A 21,799-nucleotide genomic window follows, 5' to 3' on the forward strand; every position below is an offset into this window, starting at 1 on the left:
AAGACGCCCTTGGTACGCGGAGTTGGTGAACATGCTCGCGGACGTTCTCTGGAGGCTTCCAGACCGTCCAGATCTTCTCTCTCAAGGCCCCCTTTACCACCAGAATTCTCAGTCTCTGAGTTTAACGGCATGGCCGTTGAGGCCGCAATCCGGAAGGGAATCAGGGTTTTCCAGCCGGGTCATTCAGACTATGATCAAGGCTCGGAAGCCAGCTTCCTCCCGCATTTACCATAGGTACTGGAAAGCTTTTTTCCGTTGGTGCGATGATAGCGATGTTTTTCCACTGTCATTCTCCATTCCATCCATTCTTGGTTTCCTCCAATCTGGTTTAGATGTGGGCCTATCCCTCAGTACTCTCAAAGGCCAGGTGTCTGCCCTAGCAATCCTCTTCCAGAAGGATCTAGCTTCCTTACCGCAAGTGAAGACTTTTCTCCAAGGAGTCGCCCATGTGGCTCCTCCTCATCATTCTCCGATAGATCCATGGGATCTCAATCTTGTTCTTGGCGCTCTCCAGAAGGCGCCGTTCGAACCAATCCAGGACATCCCTCTGTCTTTTTTCTTTCATGGAAGGTGGCTTTTCTGATCGCCATTACCTCCATCAGGAGAGTTTCTGAGCTGGCGGCCTTATCCTGTCGTTCTCCGTACCTTATCCTCCACCAAGATAAGGTTGTTCACAGGCCAGTTCCTTCCTTCCTTCCAAAAGTGGTATCTCCCTTTCATATAAACGAAGATATCGTCCTTCCATCGTTTTGTCCTGCGCCTGCTCATCCTCTGCGCGTTTACCTTGCCAGGACCGCTTCTTTTCGCCAATCTGATTCCCTGCTGGTCATTTCTGAGGGTCGCCGGAAAGGTCTTCCGGCCTCCAAATCCACGATTGCTCGCTGGATTCGGTCTACCATCCTGGAAGCCTACCGACTTCAGGAGAAATGGCCCCCTCCGGAAGTGAAAGCCCACTCCACCCGGGCTGTAGGGGCTTCTTGGGCTGTGCGACACCAGGCTTCGGCCTTACAACTTTGCAGGGCCGCGACCTTGTCGTCTTTGCACACCTTTGCGAGGTTCTACAGGGTTCATACCCAGGCCTCGTCTGATGCGGCTCTTGGTAGGAAGGTTCTGCAGGCGGCGGTCGCACACCGGCCGACCTAAGCCCTTCCTTCTGTCGTTCCTTTATTGCTGTTCCCACCCTCGGGACTGCTTTTGGAACGTCCCATGGTTATCTGTGTCCCCCAATAAGGCGATAAAGAAAGATTGAGATTTTGGGTTCTTACCGTAAAATCTTTCTTGGAGCCTTCATTGGGGGACACAGCACCCTCCCTGTTTTAAGTTGTACCGTGTTGGGTCTTCGAGTCCCTTGTTGGGTTGGTACATATGTTCATGGTTTTTGGTTGCTTCTGCTTTTTCACCAACTGAAGTGCTTGGTGCCTGTCGGTGGGTGTATACTGACGGGGAGGAGCTAATTTGATTGTTTTGCATAGTGTCAGCCTCCTAGCAGCAGCAGCATACACCCATGGTTATCTGTGTCCCCCAATGAAGGCACCAAGAAAGAGATTTTACGGTAAGAACCCAAAATCCCTCTTTTTTTCCCCCCATCCTTTTTTAAACTTGACATTTGAACTCCAGATTGTATGAAGGAAGCACTAGAATAAGAGGCACCAAATTCATTTGGAGACATGTCCGTCTTTAATGAATATCTCATCTTACAATTGCCATGCGCCACCTCCAGAACTGTAAGCCAGTAAGTGGCTAGCGTACATTTGTCATAATTTATGCTACGTTTGTGATGTACAGTGGCTTGCAAAAGTATTCACCCCCTTGGCGCTTCTTTTTTACCTATTTTGTTACATTACAGTCTGTGTTTAAATATTTTTGTAATCTGATTTGTGTGTGATGCATCAGCAATAGTCGGTGAAGAAAGATAAATATAGGCATACATTAAATTGATGGCATCAAATAACTAATAATTGGCATGTGCATATGTATTCACCCCTTTTACTATGAATCCCCTAAATATTTAATGTGCAAGCAATTACCTTCAGAAGTCACATACTTAGATTGCACACAGGTGGACTTCCTTTTACTAAGTGTCACATGTTTGTCAGTGTATACACACACCTTTTCTGAAAGGCTACTGAGGCTGCAACACCAATAAGAAAGTCACCATAGTCAGATGAGACCAAAATCAAGGTAAATACGGGCATCAAACCAACATAGCTCATCACCCCAAGAACACCATCCCCACAGTGAAACATGGTGGTGGCAGCATCATGCTGTCGGGATGTTTTCCGGTAGCAGTGAAAAGGAAAATGGTCCAAATCCAGGGAAAGATGGATGGTGTGAAATACAGGGCTATTCCTGAGCAAAACCCATTTCAGTCTGTCAGTGAAATGGAAGATGAACCTCTGTCCCAGTCCCAACAAGACAATGGCCCAAAGCATGTTTCTAAAGCAACTTTCGAGTGGTTTAATGGGAAATGTTTAAATGTTTTGGAGTGGCCTAGTGAAAGCCCAGATCTCAATTTGAGAATCTGTGGTCTGACTTGAAGATTGTTTCCTCTGGTGAACAGCAATCTAACTTGAGGGCGCTGGAGCAGTTTTGCCTTCAGGAATGGGCAAAAATTCCAGTGGCCATTTGTAGAAAGCTCAGAGAGGCTTATCCAAAGCGACTTGCAGCTGTAATTGCCACAAAAGGAGGCCCTACAAAGTATTGACTTTAGGGGGGTGAAGAGTTATGCATGCTAAAGTTTTCAGTTTTGTCCTGTTTTGTTTGCTTCACAGTAAAAAGAAAAACAAATGTTCACAAAGTTAGGCATGTTCATTAAATGAACTGATGCAAACTCTCTAAAAAAATAAAATAAAATAAAAGTGTAATTTGAGGTTGCAAAACTTTAAAAATTGTAAATAATGATACGTTTGTCTGGTGCTGGCAGTTTTTTTTGGCAAGTTTGAGTTGATCAGATTTTAGCAAATTTCAATCATTTTTCCTTTAGAGTTCTGGCAAAATAAAATCCTTGCTGAATCCACACACCAAGTTTATATAGGAACATTTTGTGAGTTTGCAAGCACAACTTTTATTTATTTATTTTTTTTTTCAGACTTTTTGTATAGGTGGGCGTACAGGTATCCACCTTGGTCTTGTGATGCCTTTTTTAAAGGGAAGGTGCTATCCAAAAAAAAATTTCAGCAATTGAAAAAATGTAAAGAATTAATGTTTACATTTTCTTAAATATTATCATTTGTTTTTAATTTTGCAAAATATGAAAAATAATTTTAAAAAGTTTGGCATTTCCACTTGTTAACACTAGGGGGAGCAGCTACTGAAATTTGGCACAAAAACCTAGTGTACAACTAGCTCACATTACTGCCCTGCAGTAATTATGGGCGGAATCTGCTGACATGGGTGTGATGTCACTCCTCTCCTCCCCTTTTGGGTGTTTGGTAAGGGAAAAGAGAGGATGATATTTAGGAACACAGTGAGCAAACATTTTGATGGGGCCTGCAAAGTTACTTACTGTCTTTGCATGTAAAGTCTGGATCAGAACAGGCCATCAATCAGCAGAAATGTTTCCTGGATTTCTGTGGAGCAGACAAACAGACGGTCCTTCCATGTGTATAAAATACAGCGCTCTATGTACAATCCCTGGCACCGAACAGGTTGCCCCCCCATAGACCAGCACACTGCTCTCCTGAAGTACTCTGTGCTGCTGTCACCCTGCTCCTTCACCATATATCCGGCCCCTGTCGCCTCGCTTTCACACATCGCCAGGACAGGATCTGAGGAGAGGAATGGGGTCTTCGGTCATTGAGGATGGCAGGCAGCAAGGATTCTGGGAGCAGGGTTACAGCAGCACAGAGTATTTCAGGAGAGCAGTGTGCTGGTCTATGGGGGGCACAGAGGGAGATATATGGGGGAGGAGCAGGGTGACAGCACCACAGAAATCCAGGAAACATTTCTGCTGATTGATGGCCTGTTCTGATCCAGACTTTACAGGCAAAGACCCCATTCCCCTCCTCAGATCCTGTCCTGGCGATGTGTGGAGGCGACAGGCGCAGTCCGGGGTGACGCTGGGAAGCAGGATGGGGGGAAATGTAACTATAAAAATGAGACCCCTGTCTTCAGCCGCCTCACCAGCCCACCCCTGAGTGCACCTATTACCCCTGAGCCCTGTGCAGGTGCTCAGCCAGAACCACCCCAGAATGGGTCCCCTTTTAGCAGATAATACGGCCATAGTGTTCTCACATAATACCGCCATATACTTCACACATAATGCCGCCATATACTTCACACATAATGCCGCCATATAGATCACACATAAAATCGGCAGGGTGACAGCAGCACAGAGTATTTCAGGAGAGCAGTATCACACTGGATAGGATTAGATACACGGCTCAGCAGTCAGCATCACATGGGATAGGATTAGATACACGGCTCAGCAGACTGTATCACAGGATAGGATTAGATACACAGCTCAGCAGTCAGTACCACACAGGATAGGATTAGATATACAGCTCAGCAGTCAGTATCACACAGGATAGGATTAGATATACAGCTCAGCAGTCAGTATCACACAGGATAGGATTAGATACACGGCTCTGCAGACAGTATCACACGGGATAGGATTAGATACACGGCTCAGTAGACAGTATCACACGGGATAGGATTAGATACACGGCTCTGCAGACAGTATCACACGAGAGGATTAAATACATATCTCGGCAGACAGTATCACATGGGATAGGATTAGATACACAGCTCTGCAGACAGTATCACACGAGAGGATTAGATACACAGCTCTGCAGACAGTATCACACGAGAGGATTAGATACACGGCTCAGCAGACAGTATTACACGGGATAGGATTAGATACATGGCTCAGCAGACTGTATCACACAGGATAGGATTAGATACACAGCTCAGCAGACAGTATCACAGAGGAGAGGATTAGATTCACAGCTCAGCAGACAGTATCACAGAGGAGAGGATTAGATACATGCTCAGCAGACAGTACCACACAGGAGAGGATTAGATATACAGCTCAGCAAACTGTATCACACAGGATAGGATTAGACACACGGCTCAGCAGACTGTATCACACAGGATAGGATTAGATACACAGCTCAGCAGACAGTATCACACAGGAGAGGATTAGATTCACAGCTCAGCAGACACTATCACAGAGGAGAGGATTAGATACATGCTCAGCAGACAGTACCACACAGAGGATTCGATATACAGCTCAGCAGACCGTATCACTCAGGATAGGATTAGACACACGGCTCAGCAGTCAGTATCACACAGGATAGGATTAAGGCCCCTTTACATTTAGCGATGCACCAGCGATCCCGACAACGATATGACCCAGTCAGGATCGCTGGTGCATCGCTAAATGGTCGCTAGTGAGCTGCCGCACAGGCAGATCTCATAGCGATGTAGCGACGCAGCAGCGGTCGTTACTTACCTTTCAGACGCAGCGATCCTGACGTTCTCCCGTCCGCGTCCACGCGTCGCTCGGCGGCGCCAGCAGGAAGCGCCTGACGAGAAATGGAGCTGCGCGATCAGCGATGGACAGTGGGGGAGCCGGTCGGAGGTAAGTATCACACATAGCGATATCGCTGCTGCGTCACCAAATCGGTGATGCTTTAGCGATATTGTTAGCAATATCGCGATGTGTAAAACCCCCATTAGATGTCCAGCAGATTGCCAAGTGTTTTGAAACAGCAGGGAGCAGCTCCTCCTATGTTTTGCATGAGCAGGGGCAGCAGCTGGTCGGGTGTTTTGGAAAGAGCAGCTCGGTCTCCAGGAGCTCGTCCTGGTTCCTCTCCTGCAGCTGGTATGTGCAGCGTGAACATCCAAGCCCTGTTATTGTGGAACAGTACAGCATCCAGGGCTTGCAATAGAGTGTAAATGGAGCTAAAAGGAAAGCACTGGGCTCTAATAAGATGGCGCCTGGCCACACCTACAGCTGTGAATTGAGCTGCCCGTAGAGGCGTGCCCAGTTCACAGCTGATGCTGCTGCAATGATAGACATAGGGGTTAGGAGCCGACTGTTCTGTCTTATGCCCAGGGACTGCTGTAAATGAGCATGGAAAGTGTCATTCAGCAGCCAGAAAGGTAAGATGGCAGCCCCCAGTGGCTGCATTAATATTTGTAAAAAAAAACAAAAACATACACACCACTGAGTCAAGCTTGGGGGACAATATCTTTTTGTACTATTTTCTTTTTTACATTAAATTATGAAAAAACGGCACCTTCCCTTTAAAGGGATCAGATAGCTGGAATCTCACCATTCAGTGTAGTGATCTGTGATTTCTGCTCTTTCAGAGGCTGCGTACTGAGAACAGGTTATTGAAGCAGCGGATTGAAACCTTGGAGAAGGTAAGATTTAACACTTTGTAACCTGGTAGCCTTCTTGCATTATTGTGATCTGTTGACATTTGCAATATAGATATATAGATGGAGAGAGATAGAGATATATATATATATATATATATAGAGAGAGAGATAGAGATATAGATAGAGAGAGAGATATATATATATATAGATAGATATAATATATGTGTTTATTTTTTTTGTATCTGTACATACGGTGTAAAAGTTAAAACTCTGGTATGTAAAATGGATTAATCATAAAACCGTTATCACACTGCAAATGTTCTAAATCCCTTTTACTATTTAGTATTGTCTAGTCGGCTGTAAAGATGGCCGTACACATCAGATGGCTGTCAGACGAACACAGATTCAACATGCCGACATCTCTCCAGACCCCCACTTCCCCCACAAACATGAATGTGGGTTTTGGCCAAGTGTGCATGTGTTATGCATGGGGAGAGGAGACTAAGTTGCCACCAACGACCTTTGGCTGCAGATTTTCTCCAGGAAGAGCAATAGGGTTGGGCGTTTAACCTCTTGCTAGCATCTGTAAATGAAGATCGTGTGCCAGGTGTGCAGCACCTTACCTATTAGGTGTCAGCTGTGTTACACAGCAGGCATCGGCCTGTAACAGCAGCAATCGAAGAGCTTGATCACTGCTGTAAAACTTTGAAATGCCCATGTCAGTCTCCTGATGGCATAATTTTAAGGTTTGTAAACCAGGGACGTGCCGTTTTGGGCGTCTATTGCCCTTACCTGTGGGTGATCACACAAGGTGCTGATTGTTTGCCATGGGGGGCCCTCTGTATTGGTACTCTTGTAAAGCCCAGCCATTGAATGAGACCATGATTTTAGCTATATACTGCAATACTACTGTATTACAGTGTGTATATATAGAATAATTGACCAGGTAGGTAATGGCAGGGTTAAGTCCCCTTAAGGAACAACAACAAAAAAAGTAAAAATTAAGTTTGAACATTTTAAAGTAAGAAGAAAAAAAAACATAAAAATTGTGTTCTCCCCCACCCCTTCTGATGTATCAAAATATGAAATCCGTCTGTACAATTAATACTATAAAGCAAAAAAGTGTGTATGTATATGAGTTTTTATAAATATCTCCAAAAGAGCCATTTCTTGGTAGTGGCACCTTCCCCCAAAAATGCCATAAGATGGTAACAATTAAAACTTTGAAACAACCAAGAGATAAATGGAGAAGCAAGTCCTCATAAACGTAAGAACCAAAAAGACAATAGATCCCAAACAATTACCTTTTACTAATACGGTATATTAAAACCATATAGGACTCCTTATTGAATATATATATTTATATCTATATTTAGAGAGCAGAGACTTGCAGGCTTTTGGGGGAAATATGGGCAGATTTGGTCTCGTTCTGCCAGGTAATGATAGAACTAGATCTATAACGTTCCCTAGTCATCCCTTTTTCTCACCCTACCTTGCAGTGGAGGTTGCCGCCCTATTATATTGCGGAATGGCGCCCTTGCTAAACGTCGGGGTGTCTGATCGCCCTAGTACACACCTTATCTATATTTCAATACAGAGATAGTAAAAGAATGAAAAGTACCCTCAATACGTTGCAAGTATACAGTGGCTCTCAGAGGCTATTCAAACACAAGGCCGGTCCTATAAGGACCTAATATTATCCATGTATCGTAGATTTAGATGAAGCTCGAGAAGCTCAACTGCTTAAGTTCATTGATTTCATCCAGTATATCCAATTGGTTTCCCGTCGCAGTGTTTATTCCAATCTCCCTTTCTCATGGTTGAGTGACCTTGATCATAAGGAAAAAGATGCATCCAAGGTCTCCATATTTCAGGGTAATATGCCGGGCAAGTGGTGTTTCCCTGCCATGTCTCGCATCCCCAAGGTATTTGCTCATGCATACCTGTAATTCACTTTTCTCGTTCGCCTTATTGGGGGACACAGAGACCTTGGGTGTATGCTGCTGCCACTAGGAGGCTGACACTATGCACAAAAAAAGTAAGCTCCTCCTCCGCAGTGTACACCCCACCGACCAGCAGAGAATTCCTCAGTTTAGCTTAGTGTCAGTAGGAGGTGGACACGGGTCTTTTATTAGACCCATATCTACCTCGTCGTGCGTCATTCCTTTTCAGGTTCTAAGGAGGGATACAGATTGAAAAGTCACATCTGTACTCCCACATGGAGTCTGGTGTACTGCCACCCCGTATCCTTGCAGTTCTCCGCGGCAGGACCAGCCAGACGGACGCCGACACCAAGACGTGCCAGCGACTCCAGAGGTCCTTGTCGCCAGTCTCCCTCCCACTCGCCTACCAGAGCCTGTCGGTTGGATGAGACGCAAAGACTTCTTCAGACAGGTAACGGATCGTGGATGGGTGAGTATTAGGCCCCGGCTTCATATTTATTTTCCTGGCTGCCCATTCCCGACGGTCACCTCTTCAATGGCACAGGGGACCCCGGTTGTAGGCGCTGCGGTCGCTCGCAGTCGCCACAAGGCTATAGGCAGCTCAATGTTGCCGGGCATCCCCCCCCCCCCCCCTTTCTGGGGACAGGGAGCACAGGGTTTTTTTCCCTATTGGGAGCGACTTGCAACTAATTTAGGCCCCGGCTTCAGTTCGGGCCTACCGCTGCGTCGCGGCCACGCCCCCCGCCCCTTTCTTCTAAGCGGGCTTCTCTCCCGCTCTTCCCAGGCCCTCCCACCGCCTGTCCTTCACCTGCCCAGCCTGTCATTGGCTAGAGGGCGGTGAATCATTAACCCTGCGTGGTGCTCCGCCCTTCCTCCTCTCCTAAGGCGCGCTTTTTCTCAGGACGGCGCCATTTTCCCAGCCGGGCACCAACTCCTCACTGGACATCATCTTCTCCAGCTGGTTTTTTGTCAGGAGGGCTGTCGGCCGGATTTCGCTCTGACCTGCATCCACTGACAGGTCGCAGAGCATCGCTTCTGGGGACACCGGACCGTGAGTAGCTCTGCACTGCAGACTGACCCTTCTCCGCCCTCTGTCCCCCAACCTTCCGGCATTACCTCAGCTTTTCACTATGTCTAAGTCTGATCGTACCCGCTCTACCGCCCCCCCCTGCACTTTAGTCAAGTACTTTGCATGTTCTTCGTGCAATCGCAAACTTCCCTCAGGCCAGTCCACTCCCCTCTGCCTGGATTGTAGCAATCCAATCCAGCCTGACGCCGTCCAGGAGCCATCTTCGGCCCCAGGTGAGAGTGAGCCCCCCATGCCTGGCTGGGCCTCCTCGCTATCTCAATCAGTGGCAGACCTCACCAGGGTGTCTCAGTCCCTGGTGGCCGTTCTTGATAAGTTGCCCCTGGACTCTTCAGCAGGGCCAAGCAGGTCCCAAATTGTTCCATCTGAATCAGCCAGCGGTAGTCGCAAAAGACCCAGGCAAGATTCCCAGCCGGAATCCTCTCCTAGTCCCATCTCACCGCATAGCCCTTCTCACCAGCCTCCCTCTCGGGCCTCCTCTCCCGAGTCAGGGGAAGCGCTTTCGGACAGGTCATCTGAGGGGATTTTAGAGCTGGATTCAGACCAGGATGCAAGCATGAAGGTCACAGTGCAGGACCTCATTGCTGCGATCCATCATACCTTCGATATTGCTGACTCCCCTGCGAAATCCTCAGATCAGGAGGTTTCGTTCAGACGGGCAGAAACTCCCTCCAGGGTTTTTCCTTTCCATTCCCAGTTTGGGAAAATTTTTACCAAGGAAAGAGAGGATCCGACCAGACGCTTTCAAAGAGGAAAACGTCTCGGCATACTCTACCCATTTGCTAAAGAGCTCACGGACAACTGGTCGGCCTCTCCCTCGGTCGATCCGCCCGTGTCCAGGCTATCCAATAACACGGTTCTCCCGCTTTCAGGCGTGGCGTCCCTAAAGGATTCTAATGACAGGATTGTAGAATCCCTGGCGAAGTCTGCCTTTGAAGCGGCTTCAGCGGCGGTGTGTCCAATCTTTGCTTCATCCTGGACAGCAAAGACCATAGCCACGTGGGCAGACGACCTTCGGCAGGGCATCTTAGATAAGGCGCAACCGGAGTATTTGGCCAATCTCGCCAATCAGATCTCCCATGCTGGGGACTATCTTCTCTCCGCTTCCTTGGATGCTGCATCCTGTGCAGTTCAGGCGTCAAGCAACGTTATTGCAATTCGACGTACAATTTGGCTAAAGGCATGGCAAGCGGACTTGTCTTCAAAAAAGTCCCTCACTAACCTGCCCTTTCAGGGGGTGCGCCTCTTTGGGTCCCAATTGGACCAGATTATTAAGGACGCCACCGGAGGCACGAGTTCACTCCTCCCTCAGTCCGAGCCTCGCAGACCCCCACTAAGGCGTCAGTTTCGACCCTTTCGGACTTTCCGCCGTTTCAATACGGCGGACAACTCCTCCAGTCAACAGAGACCGCAGGCTCGCCAGGAGAGAAAAAGTTTCCTTCAGACCCACTCCTTCCTGGCGACCCCACTCCTCCCAGGGCAGACCGTTCAGGTCTAGATCTGGACGGTCTACTTCAGCATGACTATCATCGGGCACGCGAGGGGCCTTTCCAATTGGGAGGTCGACTTCTTTCCTTCAGGGACGTTTGGCTGGCCGCCGTGGAGGACGCCTGGGTCAGGGAGGTCGTATCCTCAGGATACAAGATAGAGTTCGTCTCTCTCCCACGGGATCGTTTCTTCGAATCCCGGCCTCCAAAGGATCCAGCCTTGATCCCGGGGTTCTCTACAGCTATCGCTGCTCTCCTCAGTTCCGGGGTGATTGTGCCCGTTCCCGAATCGGAGCGCTTCACGGGGTTCTACTCGAACCTGTTTGTAGTGCCGAAAAAAGACGGCGCAGTTCGACCCATCTTGGATCTCAAGCTGCTCAACAAGAGGGTCCGCCTTCGCCACTTCCGCATGGAGTCGCTTCGCTCGGTCATCGCCTCCATGGAGGAGCAGGAGTTCATGTGCTCAATAGACATCCAAGATGCCTATTTACATGTTCCAATTTTCTCCGGACATCAAAAGTTCCTGCGCTTTGCGATTCGACAGCACCACTACCAGTTTGTCGCACTGCCCTTCGGTCTTGCCACCGCTCCCAGAGTCTTCACGAAGATCATGGCTGCGTTGATGGCTTTGTTGAGAGTCAGAGGCCTCGTTCTTTTCCCGTACCTAGACGATATTCTGATCAAGGCTCCCTCATTCCAACAGGCTCACCAAAGTTTGTCAATCGTCCTGGACACTCTTTCCAATTTCGGGTGGATCGTCAACAGGAAAAAGTCCTGTCTGGTTCCTACCCAACGCCTGGTCTTTCTAGGTCTTCTGTTCGACACTCGTCGGTCAAGGGTCTTTCTCCCACAAGAAAAGATTCTCTCTGCAGCAGGAAGTACGATCGCTGCAGACCTCGCGATTCCCATCCCTCCGTACAGCCATGAGGGTCCTGGGAAAGATGGTGGCGGCGATAGAGGCAGTTCCCTTTGCCCAATTTCACGCCAGGCCTCTCCAGCAGGCCATTCTGTCGAAGTGGAACAGGTCGCCTCGGTCCCTGGATCGCCCTGTCCATCTTTCTTACCGGATCAAGCGGTCTCTCAACTGGTGGTTGTCGTCACCTCTCATTCTATCGGGTCGATCCTTCCTTCCCATTCCCTGGCAGATAGTAACCACAGATGCCAGTCTCCTCGGTTGGGGTGCTGTGTTCCGCAACCACACTGTTCAGGGTCGATGGTCGGATCGGGAATCAGCGCTACCAATCAACGTTCTGGAGATTCGAGCGATCCATCTTGCTCTGGTCCACTGGGAAAGGCTCCTCAAGGGACTGCCGGTACGGATTCAGACAGACAACGCCACAGCGGTGGCATATGTCAACCGCCAAGGGGGAACACGGAGTGTTTCAGCCCTGGCGGAGGTGTCCAAGATTCTTCGTTGGGCGGAGATTTCCGTTCCGACAATTTCCGCGGTTCACATTCCCGGCGTAGACAACTGGGCCGCCGATTTTCTCAGCCGCGAGGGTCTCGCGGCGGGAGAATGGTCCCTACATCCGGAAGTGTTTCATCTGCTCTGCCTTCGGTGGGGAACCCCGGATGTAGACCTCATGGCGTCTCGCCTCAACAGGAAAGTCCCACAATTCGTGTCCAGGTCTCGGGACCCTCTGGCAGTGGGCGCCGACGCCCTGGCCGTTCCTTGGTCCCAGTTCGAACTTCCCTACCTGTTCCCTCCTCTGCCTCTTCTTCCCAAGCTGTTGAAGAAGATTAAGGCAGGAGGACTTCCGGTCATTCTCATTGCCCCGAATTGGCCCAGAAGGTCTTGGTTCGCGGACATTGTCAACCTTCTCGCGGAAGCTTCCAGACAGAACAGATCTGCTGTCTCAGGGTCCGATTTGCCACCCCAATTCTCGGCCGCTCAATTTAACGGCGTGGCTGTTGAGACCGAGGTTCTGAAACGAGCAGGATTTTCCGACCACGTAATTCAGACCATGATCCGAGCCAGAAAGCCATCATCTTCCAAGATTTACTACCGTACTTGGAAGGCCTATTTCACTTGGTGTGAGACCAATGACGTCGCGCCCATGTCCTTTTCGCTCCCTTCAGTCCTAGCGTTTCTTCAGGCAGGATTGGATGCGGGGCTTGCCCTCAGTTCCCTGAAGGGTCAAGTTTCGGCGCTGTCCATTCTGTTTCAGAAAACGTTGGCTTCCCGTCCTCAGGTTAAGACCTTTCTTCAGGGCGTGGCTCACACGGTCCCGCCGTACCGGGCGCCCGTGGATCCATGGGATCTTAATCTGGTTCTTGAGGTTCTGCAAGGTCCGCCCTTTGAACCCCTCAGGGATATTTCCCTTTCTCTCCTTTCTTGGAAGGTAGCCTTTCTGGTGGCCATCACCTCCGTCCGGCGCGTGTCGGAATTGGCAGCTCTTTCGTGCCGCTCTCCCTTTCTGGTTCTCCACCAGGATAAGGTAGTTCTGCGGCCTCCGCCCTCGTTTCTTCCGAAGGTGGTGTCCTCGTTTCACCTCAACGAGGATATCGTGCTACCGTCCCTTTGTCCGAATCCAACTCATCCCCGAGAGCGGTCCTTGAACAAGCTGGACCTGGTTAGGGCGGTAAGAGTCTATCTGTCTAGGACGACTTCCCTGCGAAAGACAGAGTCTCTTTTCATTATCCCTGATGGAGCGCGGAAAGGTCACCCGGTGTCAAAAGCCACCATTGCTCGCTGAATCAGATCGGCTATCCTGGAAGCCTACCGTGTTAAGCGTCGCGGAGCCCCTCCGAGTATCAGGGCCCACTCTACTCGAGCAGTGGGTGCCTCCTGGGCGGTGCGCCACAGAGCTTCCGCACTGCAGCTTTGCAAAGCTGCAACATGGTCATCGGTTCACACGTTTGTGAAATTCTACAGAGTCCACACCTACGCTTCGGCGGACGCCAGCCTAGGTAGACGGATTCTGCAGGCCGCGGTGGTGAGTCCGCTGGCCTGATGGAAGTTTGTTTCCCACCCCAGGGACTGCTTTGGGACGTCCCAAGGTCTCTGTGTCCCCCAATAAGGCGAACGAGAAAACAGGATTTTTGGGTTGCTTACCGTAAAATCTGTTTCTCGGAGCCTTCATTGGGGGACACAGCACCCTCCCATGTTTTACAGCTCCTGTTCTTACTTTGGTTGAATGGTTACAGTTGAGTTGTTTATGTTGTCAACCTATTCTGTTACTTCTCCTACTGCTTTCTCACTAACTGAGGAATTCTCTGCCGGTCGGTGGGGTGTACACTGCGGAGGAGGAGCTTACTTTTTTTGTGCATAGTGTCAGCCTCCTAGTGGCAGCAGCATACACCCAAGGTCTCTGTGTCCCCCAATGAAGGCTCCGAGAAACAGATTTTACGGTAAGCAACCCAAAAATCCTGTTTTGTGTTTTCCTATACAATCCTTTTGGGCACGTGCAGTGATACGCCACCCCTGAAGTCCTGCAGTAGGCAATGTTTTTTTATATTGCATGTTCCCTTAGTTGTAGTGCTGGTTAAACTTTTTGAGGGTGAAATGTATTGGCAAAAGGTTCAGTGGCCTCAACTAAATATACCCAAGGACATATTCTGTAGCCAAGTACCTTTTTTCAAAATTTTCTGGCCACCTGGAGAGAGCTTAACGTCTCCCACTAGTCCCCTGATGACACCTGAACAACACGGGGAAACGCATCACAACATCTAATGAGAAGTGTTGGCGTTCTAGTTCAACCATATTGATGGAGAATTGATTATTTATAGCCACCTAAAATATTTTTATGTCCCTTGTGGATTGGACCAAAAGGATAGATCTATTTCACATTCTAATAGTATGTTCTGAACCTGAAAATACTGATAAGGTGCACCAACCTCCCCTGCCAGGTAGGGTGAGCAAAAGGGATGACTAGGGACTGGAGTTGAGCGAATGTTCGGAATCGGTCACTGAACCTGAATTTGCCATGTTGGTACCCGATTCGTGGCGAATTTGTTTGATTGGTTACGAACATATTCGGTCTTTTCTACTCCCATTGACTCCAATGACATTCGGCAAATATTGCAAAAATAATATACGCCGCCGATCGTAATTGAAACCGAATTTTGAAAAATTTTCTCAATTCTACTAGGGACATGATGGGTCTAGTTGTATCACTACCTGGCAGAACGAGACCAGCCCTGATCATATTTCCCCAAACACCCTGAAAGTTTTTGCTCTTTAAATATGTATATTCAATACCGAGTCCTATATGCTTTTAATATATTAAAGGGAATTTTTAGTGGTCCATGGTCTTTTTGGTTTTTAACAATTAAAACTTCCAGCTCGTCACGTCACAAAACAAGCCATTACCCTGTTTAAAAAAAAAAAAAAAAAAAAAAAGTTGCCGGTCTCAGAAAATTGTGACGCAACACAACATGCGCATATATATATATATATATATATATATATATATATATATATATATATATATATATATATATATATATATATATATATATATATATATATATATAAAAAAATTTTACCACTAAAACACAAGTTAGTATCACCATAGTTGTACTGGCCCAAATCATATTGCCGGGTCATTTTTACCATCCAACAAACAGTGTAGAAACAAAACCAAATAAGCAATGGCTGATTGGTGCTTTTGTCTTTTCTTTTTCTCACCACCATTCATATTCCCATTTTTAAGTGCATTATTTGGTAAAATGAATGGCGTATTCATAACTAAAATTCGTCCCACCAATAACAAGCCCTCATATTGTTATAACAACGTTAAATGTTTTAGTTTATGTAAATCTTACAAGAAGGGGGAGCTCCAAAAGTAACATTGGTCAAGACACGTAGGGGTCACATTTACACTGGCTGATCCTTATCTTCCCTGACATCATTCGGGGCTGGGGTGAGGCAGTCACCACACGTTACATGCTTGGCCAGACAAAGTGTTCTGTCAGTATTTTTTCTGTGTGACAGGAGTACTTCCATATTTAAAGGGAATTTGGTGCCAGATTTTTGGCACCTAATCTGAGCAGCATAATGTAGAAACTGAGACCCTAATTCCAGTGATGTGTCACTTACCGGGCTTCTTGCTATAGTTTTGATAGGCAGCTTTTTATCAGCAGATTATCGTGGTGTGGGCGGGGTTATACAGAGCTCAGCATTCAGAGAACTGCTAGATCTGCAGCAGATAAAACTCGTTTTATGGAAACTGCAGCACAGTAAGTGATACATTGCTGGAATCGGTGTCTCTGCTCCTACATCATGCTGCTCGCAGGTTAGCAGAAAAAAAAAAAAACCTTTGTGGCAATCCCTCTAAATCTCTTCAAAAATTGGGGTCAGGCAGTCTGTGCTTCAAGCTGCAGACAGGTAGTTTATTTATTTTTTTTTATAGAATTTCTCTATATATGCTTGCCATGGGCAAACACAATCACAAAGTTGATAGTAACAGTCATATTTGGTAGGCTTTTTTTTTCTCCCCACTTTTTATCTACAAGGGCCATATTTATTATAATGTAAATGTTTTATCTATATACTGTAAATCTGTAATCCAAGCTGACAGGTCGACATGCACCGATTTGAAAATACAATTTGCTCTAAAATCAGAGCAGTCAAGTAGTTTCTGAATGTAACGTGTGGCTCGTGCGCTGAGAAGTGGATGAGCGATCAACACCGCGAACCCGCGCGCTCCTCTAGCCAGGTACTATGGATCCGCAGCCGTATGATTGTGGATGAAAACGGAGCACCTTTCTAACCGCTTCCTCCTCGGGGGCCACAGATCTGTAGGGGCCCCTATATCAGAAGAGCCTGTAGCTGATTAACCTGCTGATGCCCAGCTTGAGGAAAAGGACTAAGGTTGTAAAGAAATACAGATCCACAGTATTGTGATATTCTGCATTGTGTCACTGCTGCATCCGCTCCTTGTAATGAATTGCAGTCACACGGAGAATCGATTCTGGATACTTATTTATCTGACGTTATTAATTTTCCAATGAAGTGGTAATTGACACTATGTAATGTGACTGGACTGCTGGAAGCCTTCAGCGGACATGCCGTCTATAATCCACGCTCTTAAGATCACTGCGCACACATCATTATGAATGATCTCACTGCTCTTTCTGAAATCTTTGCTTTTGCACGATATCTTTATGCACTCGCAGAAACCATTCTACCTCCTTTGAATATATGACGTTATGATTGCATTTAAAGCATTGTAGCAAGTTTGGAAGTTGTCCCCCTTTCCATTGGAGGATGACTTCCCAGTTGCTTGGGGTCCAACCTGTGGCACCCCCAGTGGACCCTGGAAACGGGGTCAGTGAGAACAGAACGGTGGTCAATCATGCTCGCCTCCATTCATTCTCTGTGGGACCACCAGAGATGGCCGAGCACAGGTTCAGCTGGTCTTTGGCACTGCCGTTAAGAATGAATGGGAGCGGTGGTGCACAAGATCAACCATCGCTCCACTCTTGGCTCTTTAGAGATGGGGGATAACTTCCAAACTTGGGTAAGTCTTTTATTTACGATCAATGGGAGATATATTAATGGAGTTTTCTGTGCCAGGCGTGGGTTTCTGAAGTTGCTTTGTGACTGCATTTTGCCAAGTCCTAACAGTGTAAAATATGCGCACTGTCATGATTGTGTTTGCCTTCTGGTACAGTTGTCAAATGATCGCTCCTATACAATTTTTGTGCTTGTGGTCAGGCGTCAACCAATACTTTTTCTTTTCCATTGAGAGAAAAGGAGAAGCTACCGTAATTGGCAGGAGTTTTCAGCTCTGCAATTTGTGTATGAGCGATCACATGATTACTGCTCCATAAGGCAAACGACGGAATCCTGACAGTGTGCACATTTTACACTAGAAGGGTAGGTGGTGCACACGTTGAGCAAATTTTCTGCATCTCTTGTCAGGAAAAAATTAGGTTTTTTTGGTGCGTTGTTGCCTGATTTAAGTGAAGTCAGTGGTGAAAAACGCAGAGAATTGACACGCTGCAGATTATTTTCTGCAAGTCCAAAAATAAGCAACGTGTGCATGACACTTCATGCTTCTCATTCACTTTGTTAGCATCAGGATTGCTTCAGGTTTTTCTAGAAAATCTGCATGGCAAAGACGCGCCAAATCTGCAAGCCCTTAGGGTTTGTCAAGATGCAGTCCCATTCAGTGAGTGCAGAAATTCATGCTTGGCCCAGAAAACCGCTAAAATCTATATATTTTGAAATAATTGATGTGACAGATCTCTCAACCTCAGTCTGACTCATAGAGCCTGTACACATTGGATTTTTTCCTGTTGCGTGCTTTTTGTCCATTAACCATTTCTCCTTGGGTCTCGCTATCTCATAATGCTTTACTTGACTGAACAAGGGAAGTCGGGACAACTTCATTCCCCCAGATCTTTTTATGGATGCCTTTTAACTAATGATGAGCGAAAGTGCTTTGATAAGGTGCTAAGAGTGTCTTTGGCGTGCTCAAAAAAGATGTTTGCGTCCCCGCAGCTGCATGTCTTGCGACTGTTTGACTGCCACAACATATGCAAGGATTACCTAACAAACAAGGCAAACCCTGCATGTGTTTGTTGCGGCTGTCGAACATTGAGACATGCAGCTGCAGGGACTTGAACATGGTATTCGAGCATGCTGAAGTCACTGGGTTAGCACCTGAGCATGCTCAGATAACTTATCCCAGCACTTTTGCGCATTACTACTTTTAACCTAAAATGGCCATACACTCTAGAAAGCTGTTGTTTGGATGACATCTAGTCTTCTCAAACCCTTAAAGGGAATCTGTCACCTATTTTTGGGCCTGTAAGATGCCGGCACTGCCATCAGGGGCTTATCTACAGCATTCTGTAATGCTGTAGATAAGCCCCCGATGCAACCTGAAAGACAAGAAAAACGAGTTATATTATACTCACCCAGGGGCGGTCCGGGTCCGGTTTTGGTCCGATGGGTGTCGCGGTCCGGTCTGGCGCCTCCCATCTTTTAACAGTGACGTCCTCTTCTTTGCTTCCCGTCACGGCTCCGGCGCAGGCGTACTGCTCTGCCCTGTTGAGGGCAGAGCAGAGTCCTGCAGTGCGCAGGCGCCAGAAGAAGTCCAGCGCCGGACCGAACCGTGACACCCATCGGACCAAAACTGGACCCGGACCGCCCCTGGGTGAGTATAATATAACTCCTTTTTCTTCTCTCTCAGGTTACATCGGGGGCTTTTCTACAGCATTCTGTAATGCTTTAGATAAGCTCCTGATGGTGGTGCCAGCAGCTTATAGGCCCAAAAATAGGTGACCGATTCCTTTTTAAGGCTGTGTGCACACGATGCAGATTTGCAGCGGTTCCGCAGCGGATTTTACCGCGCAGAAACGTTGCATTTCTGCATTGTGATGTACAGTAGCCTTAATCAATGGAAAAAAAAAACGCTGTGCAGACGCTGCGGATTTTTCCGCGGTACAAAATCCGCAGCATGTTACTACTTTTGTGCGGTTTTCCATCTCCCCTGTCACCAAATCCGCAGGGGGAAAACCGCGATGGAAAACCGCAAAAAAACCGCATGAAAACCGCATGAAAAATGGAAGAAATCCGCAGGAAAAATGCAGGTAATTTGACCTGCGGATTTCTTCCATTCTGCGCGGAAAAATCCGCAGGGCCAAAAAGTACGTCTGCACTCAGCCTTACTTTTCAAACAGCCAGTCAGTCCCTCCCTCCAAAATTGGTATGCTTGGCTGACAAAAAAATTTTTTTATCGCATTGATGGCCTGGCCTATTTCCTGCAAAGGGACGCTGCTGGAATACCCAAACGCTTCTACTCGGCGTGCAGGTAGAAGCTTCTGTACAACCAGGACAAATAACCTAGGGTAAAAAAAACTACCCACGATCACCCTTACATTGGCCTCCAGGTGATTCTTAGATGGCCATATCTTACAATGGATGCTGGCAGAGAAGACCGGGACAGTTTTACCTTCTGGAATCTGTTCCTGATTTGTCTACAGCTGTACGGGTACAGTTAGGTCCATATATATTTGGACAGACAACATTTTTCTAATTTTGGTTCTAGACATAACCACAATGAATTTTAAACAAAACAATTCAGATGCAGTTAAAGTTCAGACTTTCAGCTTTCATTTGAGGGTATCCACATTAAAATTGGGTGAAGGGTTTAGGAGTTCAGCTCCTTAACATGTGCCACCCTGTTTTTAAAGGGACCAAAAGTAATTGGACAATTGACTCCAAGGCTATTTCATGGACAGGTGTGCGCAATCCCTTCGTTATGTAATTCTCAATTAAGCAGATAAAAGGCCTGGAGCTGATTTGAGGTGTGGTGCTTGCATTTGGAAGGTTTTGCTGTGAAGGAAACAAGCGGTCAAAGGAGCTCTCCATGCAGGTGAAACAAGCCATCCTTAAGCTGCAAAAACAGAAAAAACCCATCCGAGAAATTGCTACAACATTAGGAGTGGCAAAATCTACAGTTTGGTGCATCCTGAGAAAGAAAGAAAGCACTGGTGAACTCATCAATGCAAAAAAAAGACTTGGGCGCCCCCGGAAGACAACAGTGGTGGATGATTGCAGAATAATCTCCATGGTGAAGAGAAACCCCTTCACAACAGCCAACCAAGTGAACAACACTCCCCAGGAGGTAGGCGTATCAATATCCAAATCTACCATAAAGAGAAGACTGCATGAAAGTAAATACAGAGGGTTCACTGCACGGTGCAAGCCACTCAGCATCAAGAATTAAAAGGCTAGACTGGACTTTGCTAAAAAAAACATCTTAAAAAGCCAGCACAGTTCTGGGAGAACATTCTTTGGACAGATGAAACCAAGATCAACCTCTACCAGAATGATGGAAAGAGAAAAGTATGGCGAAGGCGTGGTACAGCTCATGATCCAAAGCATACCACATAATCTGTAAAACACGGCGGAGGCAGTGTGATGGCTTGGGCATGCATGGCTGCCAGTGGCACTGGGTCACTAGTGTTTATTGATGATGTGACACGGGACAGAAGCAGCCGAATGAATTCTGAGGTATTCAGAGCCATACTGTTACACCTCCGGACTCTCACCTGGGGACCTCCTCCCGGCGCCCTCCCTGTCTGCTCTCACGCCGTTCCCCGTCTGGCTTTGCAGGGTCGCGGCGCGTCAGAGATGCGCGCTTGCTCTTCCCCTGCCTCCAGGCATCCTGGGAGTTCGTGACCCGGTGGCTCCGCCCCATCATGGTGCCCACCGGGTATTTCTGCCTGGCGTCTTGGCAGGTAAGACTCCTGTTTGTCAATCTGTGTCGCTAAGCATTCTATGCGCAGCGTCACCCCCGACTCTCCGGTCCCTGCGCACCCTCTGTGCTGCAGTCAGCTTTCTGCCTTGTTTTCCGCCTGGCTTCCCTGTCCTGTGTCTCCCCGCTCTCGTTCCCTCCTCTCGTCCTACCTCCCTCTCCTGTTCCTCCGCTAGCCATCCTGTATTACTACCATGCCTGTTCCTTGCCTGTACAGCTGCCTCTGTAGTTGTCTGTCTCCTGTGTATTGTGCCTCTTCCCTCACTTCTTGTGTTCTGCCAGTACCCCTTGGTCCAGTGTTTCCTAATCTCCTTGTGTCCCCCTTCTATTTCAGCTATTGGTCTCTGCTCGTCCTGATCCATCCCGGCCCCCACAGCCTGTCTCCTCCTGCCTCGGGTCCACACCCTCCCTCGTATGCTCTACTGCACTCTGATCTTCTCTCCTGTATACACCCCGGGTCGTCTATTTGGTTCCGGCTGTCGTTTTTCCATCTCCCTTGGGCCTGCCCCTAACACTCCCTGTATAGGGGGTGGTCATCACCTGGTCCGCTCGCCCTTGGAGGCTCCGCAGCCACGACCCAGAGGGTCCACTCTCGGGTTCCTACCTAGAACCCTAACACATACTGTATGCTCAGATCCAGCCAAATGCAGTCAAACTGATTGGTCGTCATTTCATACTACAGATGGACAATGACCCAAAACATAAAGCCAAAGCAACCCAGGAGTTTATTAAAGCAAAGAA

At 47.7% G+C, this 21,799-nt stretch overlaps 1 protein-coding gene across 7 annotated transcripts in view; it reads left to right on the plus strand.

The window, feature by feature from the left end:
- EVI5 (ecotropic viral integration site 5) overlaps positions 1-21,799 on the plus strand; it is a 141,866-nt gene that overhangs the window by 60,995 nt on the left and 59,072 nt on the right. For all 7 annotated transcript variants that reach the window (XM_073571450.1, XM_073571448.1, XM_073571449.1 and 4 more), the window contains one exon: positions 6,316-6,369. In XM_073571450.1, the coding sequence (XP_073427551.1) occupies positions 6,316-6,369 (54 nt within the window). The remainder of the gene's footprint in view (positions 1-6,315; positions 6,370-21,799) is intronic.

This window comes from Dendrobates tinctorius, unplaced genomic scaffold (genome assembly GCF_039654945.1).
Source record: "Dendrobates tinctorius isolate UK_male_01 unplaced genomic scaffold, ASM3965494v1 ptg000029l, whole genome shotgun sequence".
In the NCBI taxonomy this organism is placed as follows: domain Eukaryota; kingdom Metazoa; phylum Chordata; class Amphibia; order Anura; family Dendrobatidae; genus Dendrobates; species Dendrobates tinctorius.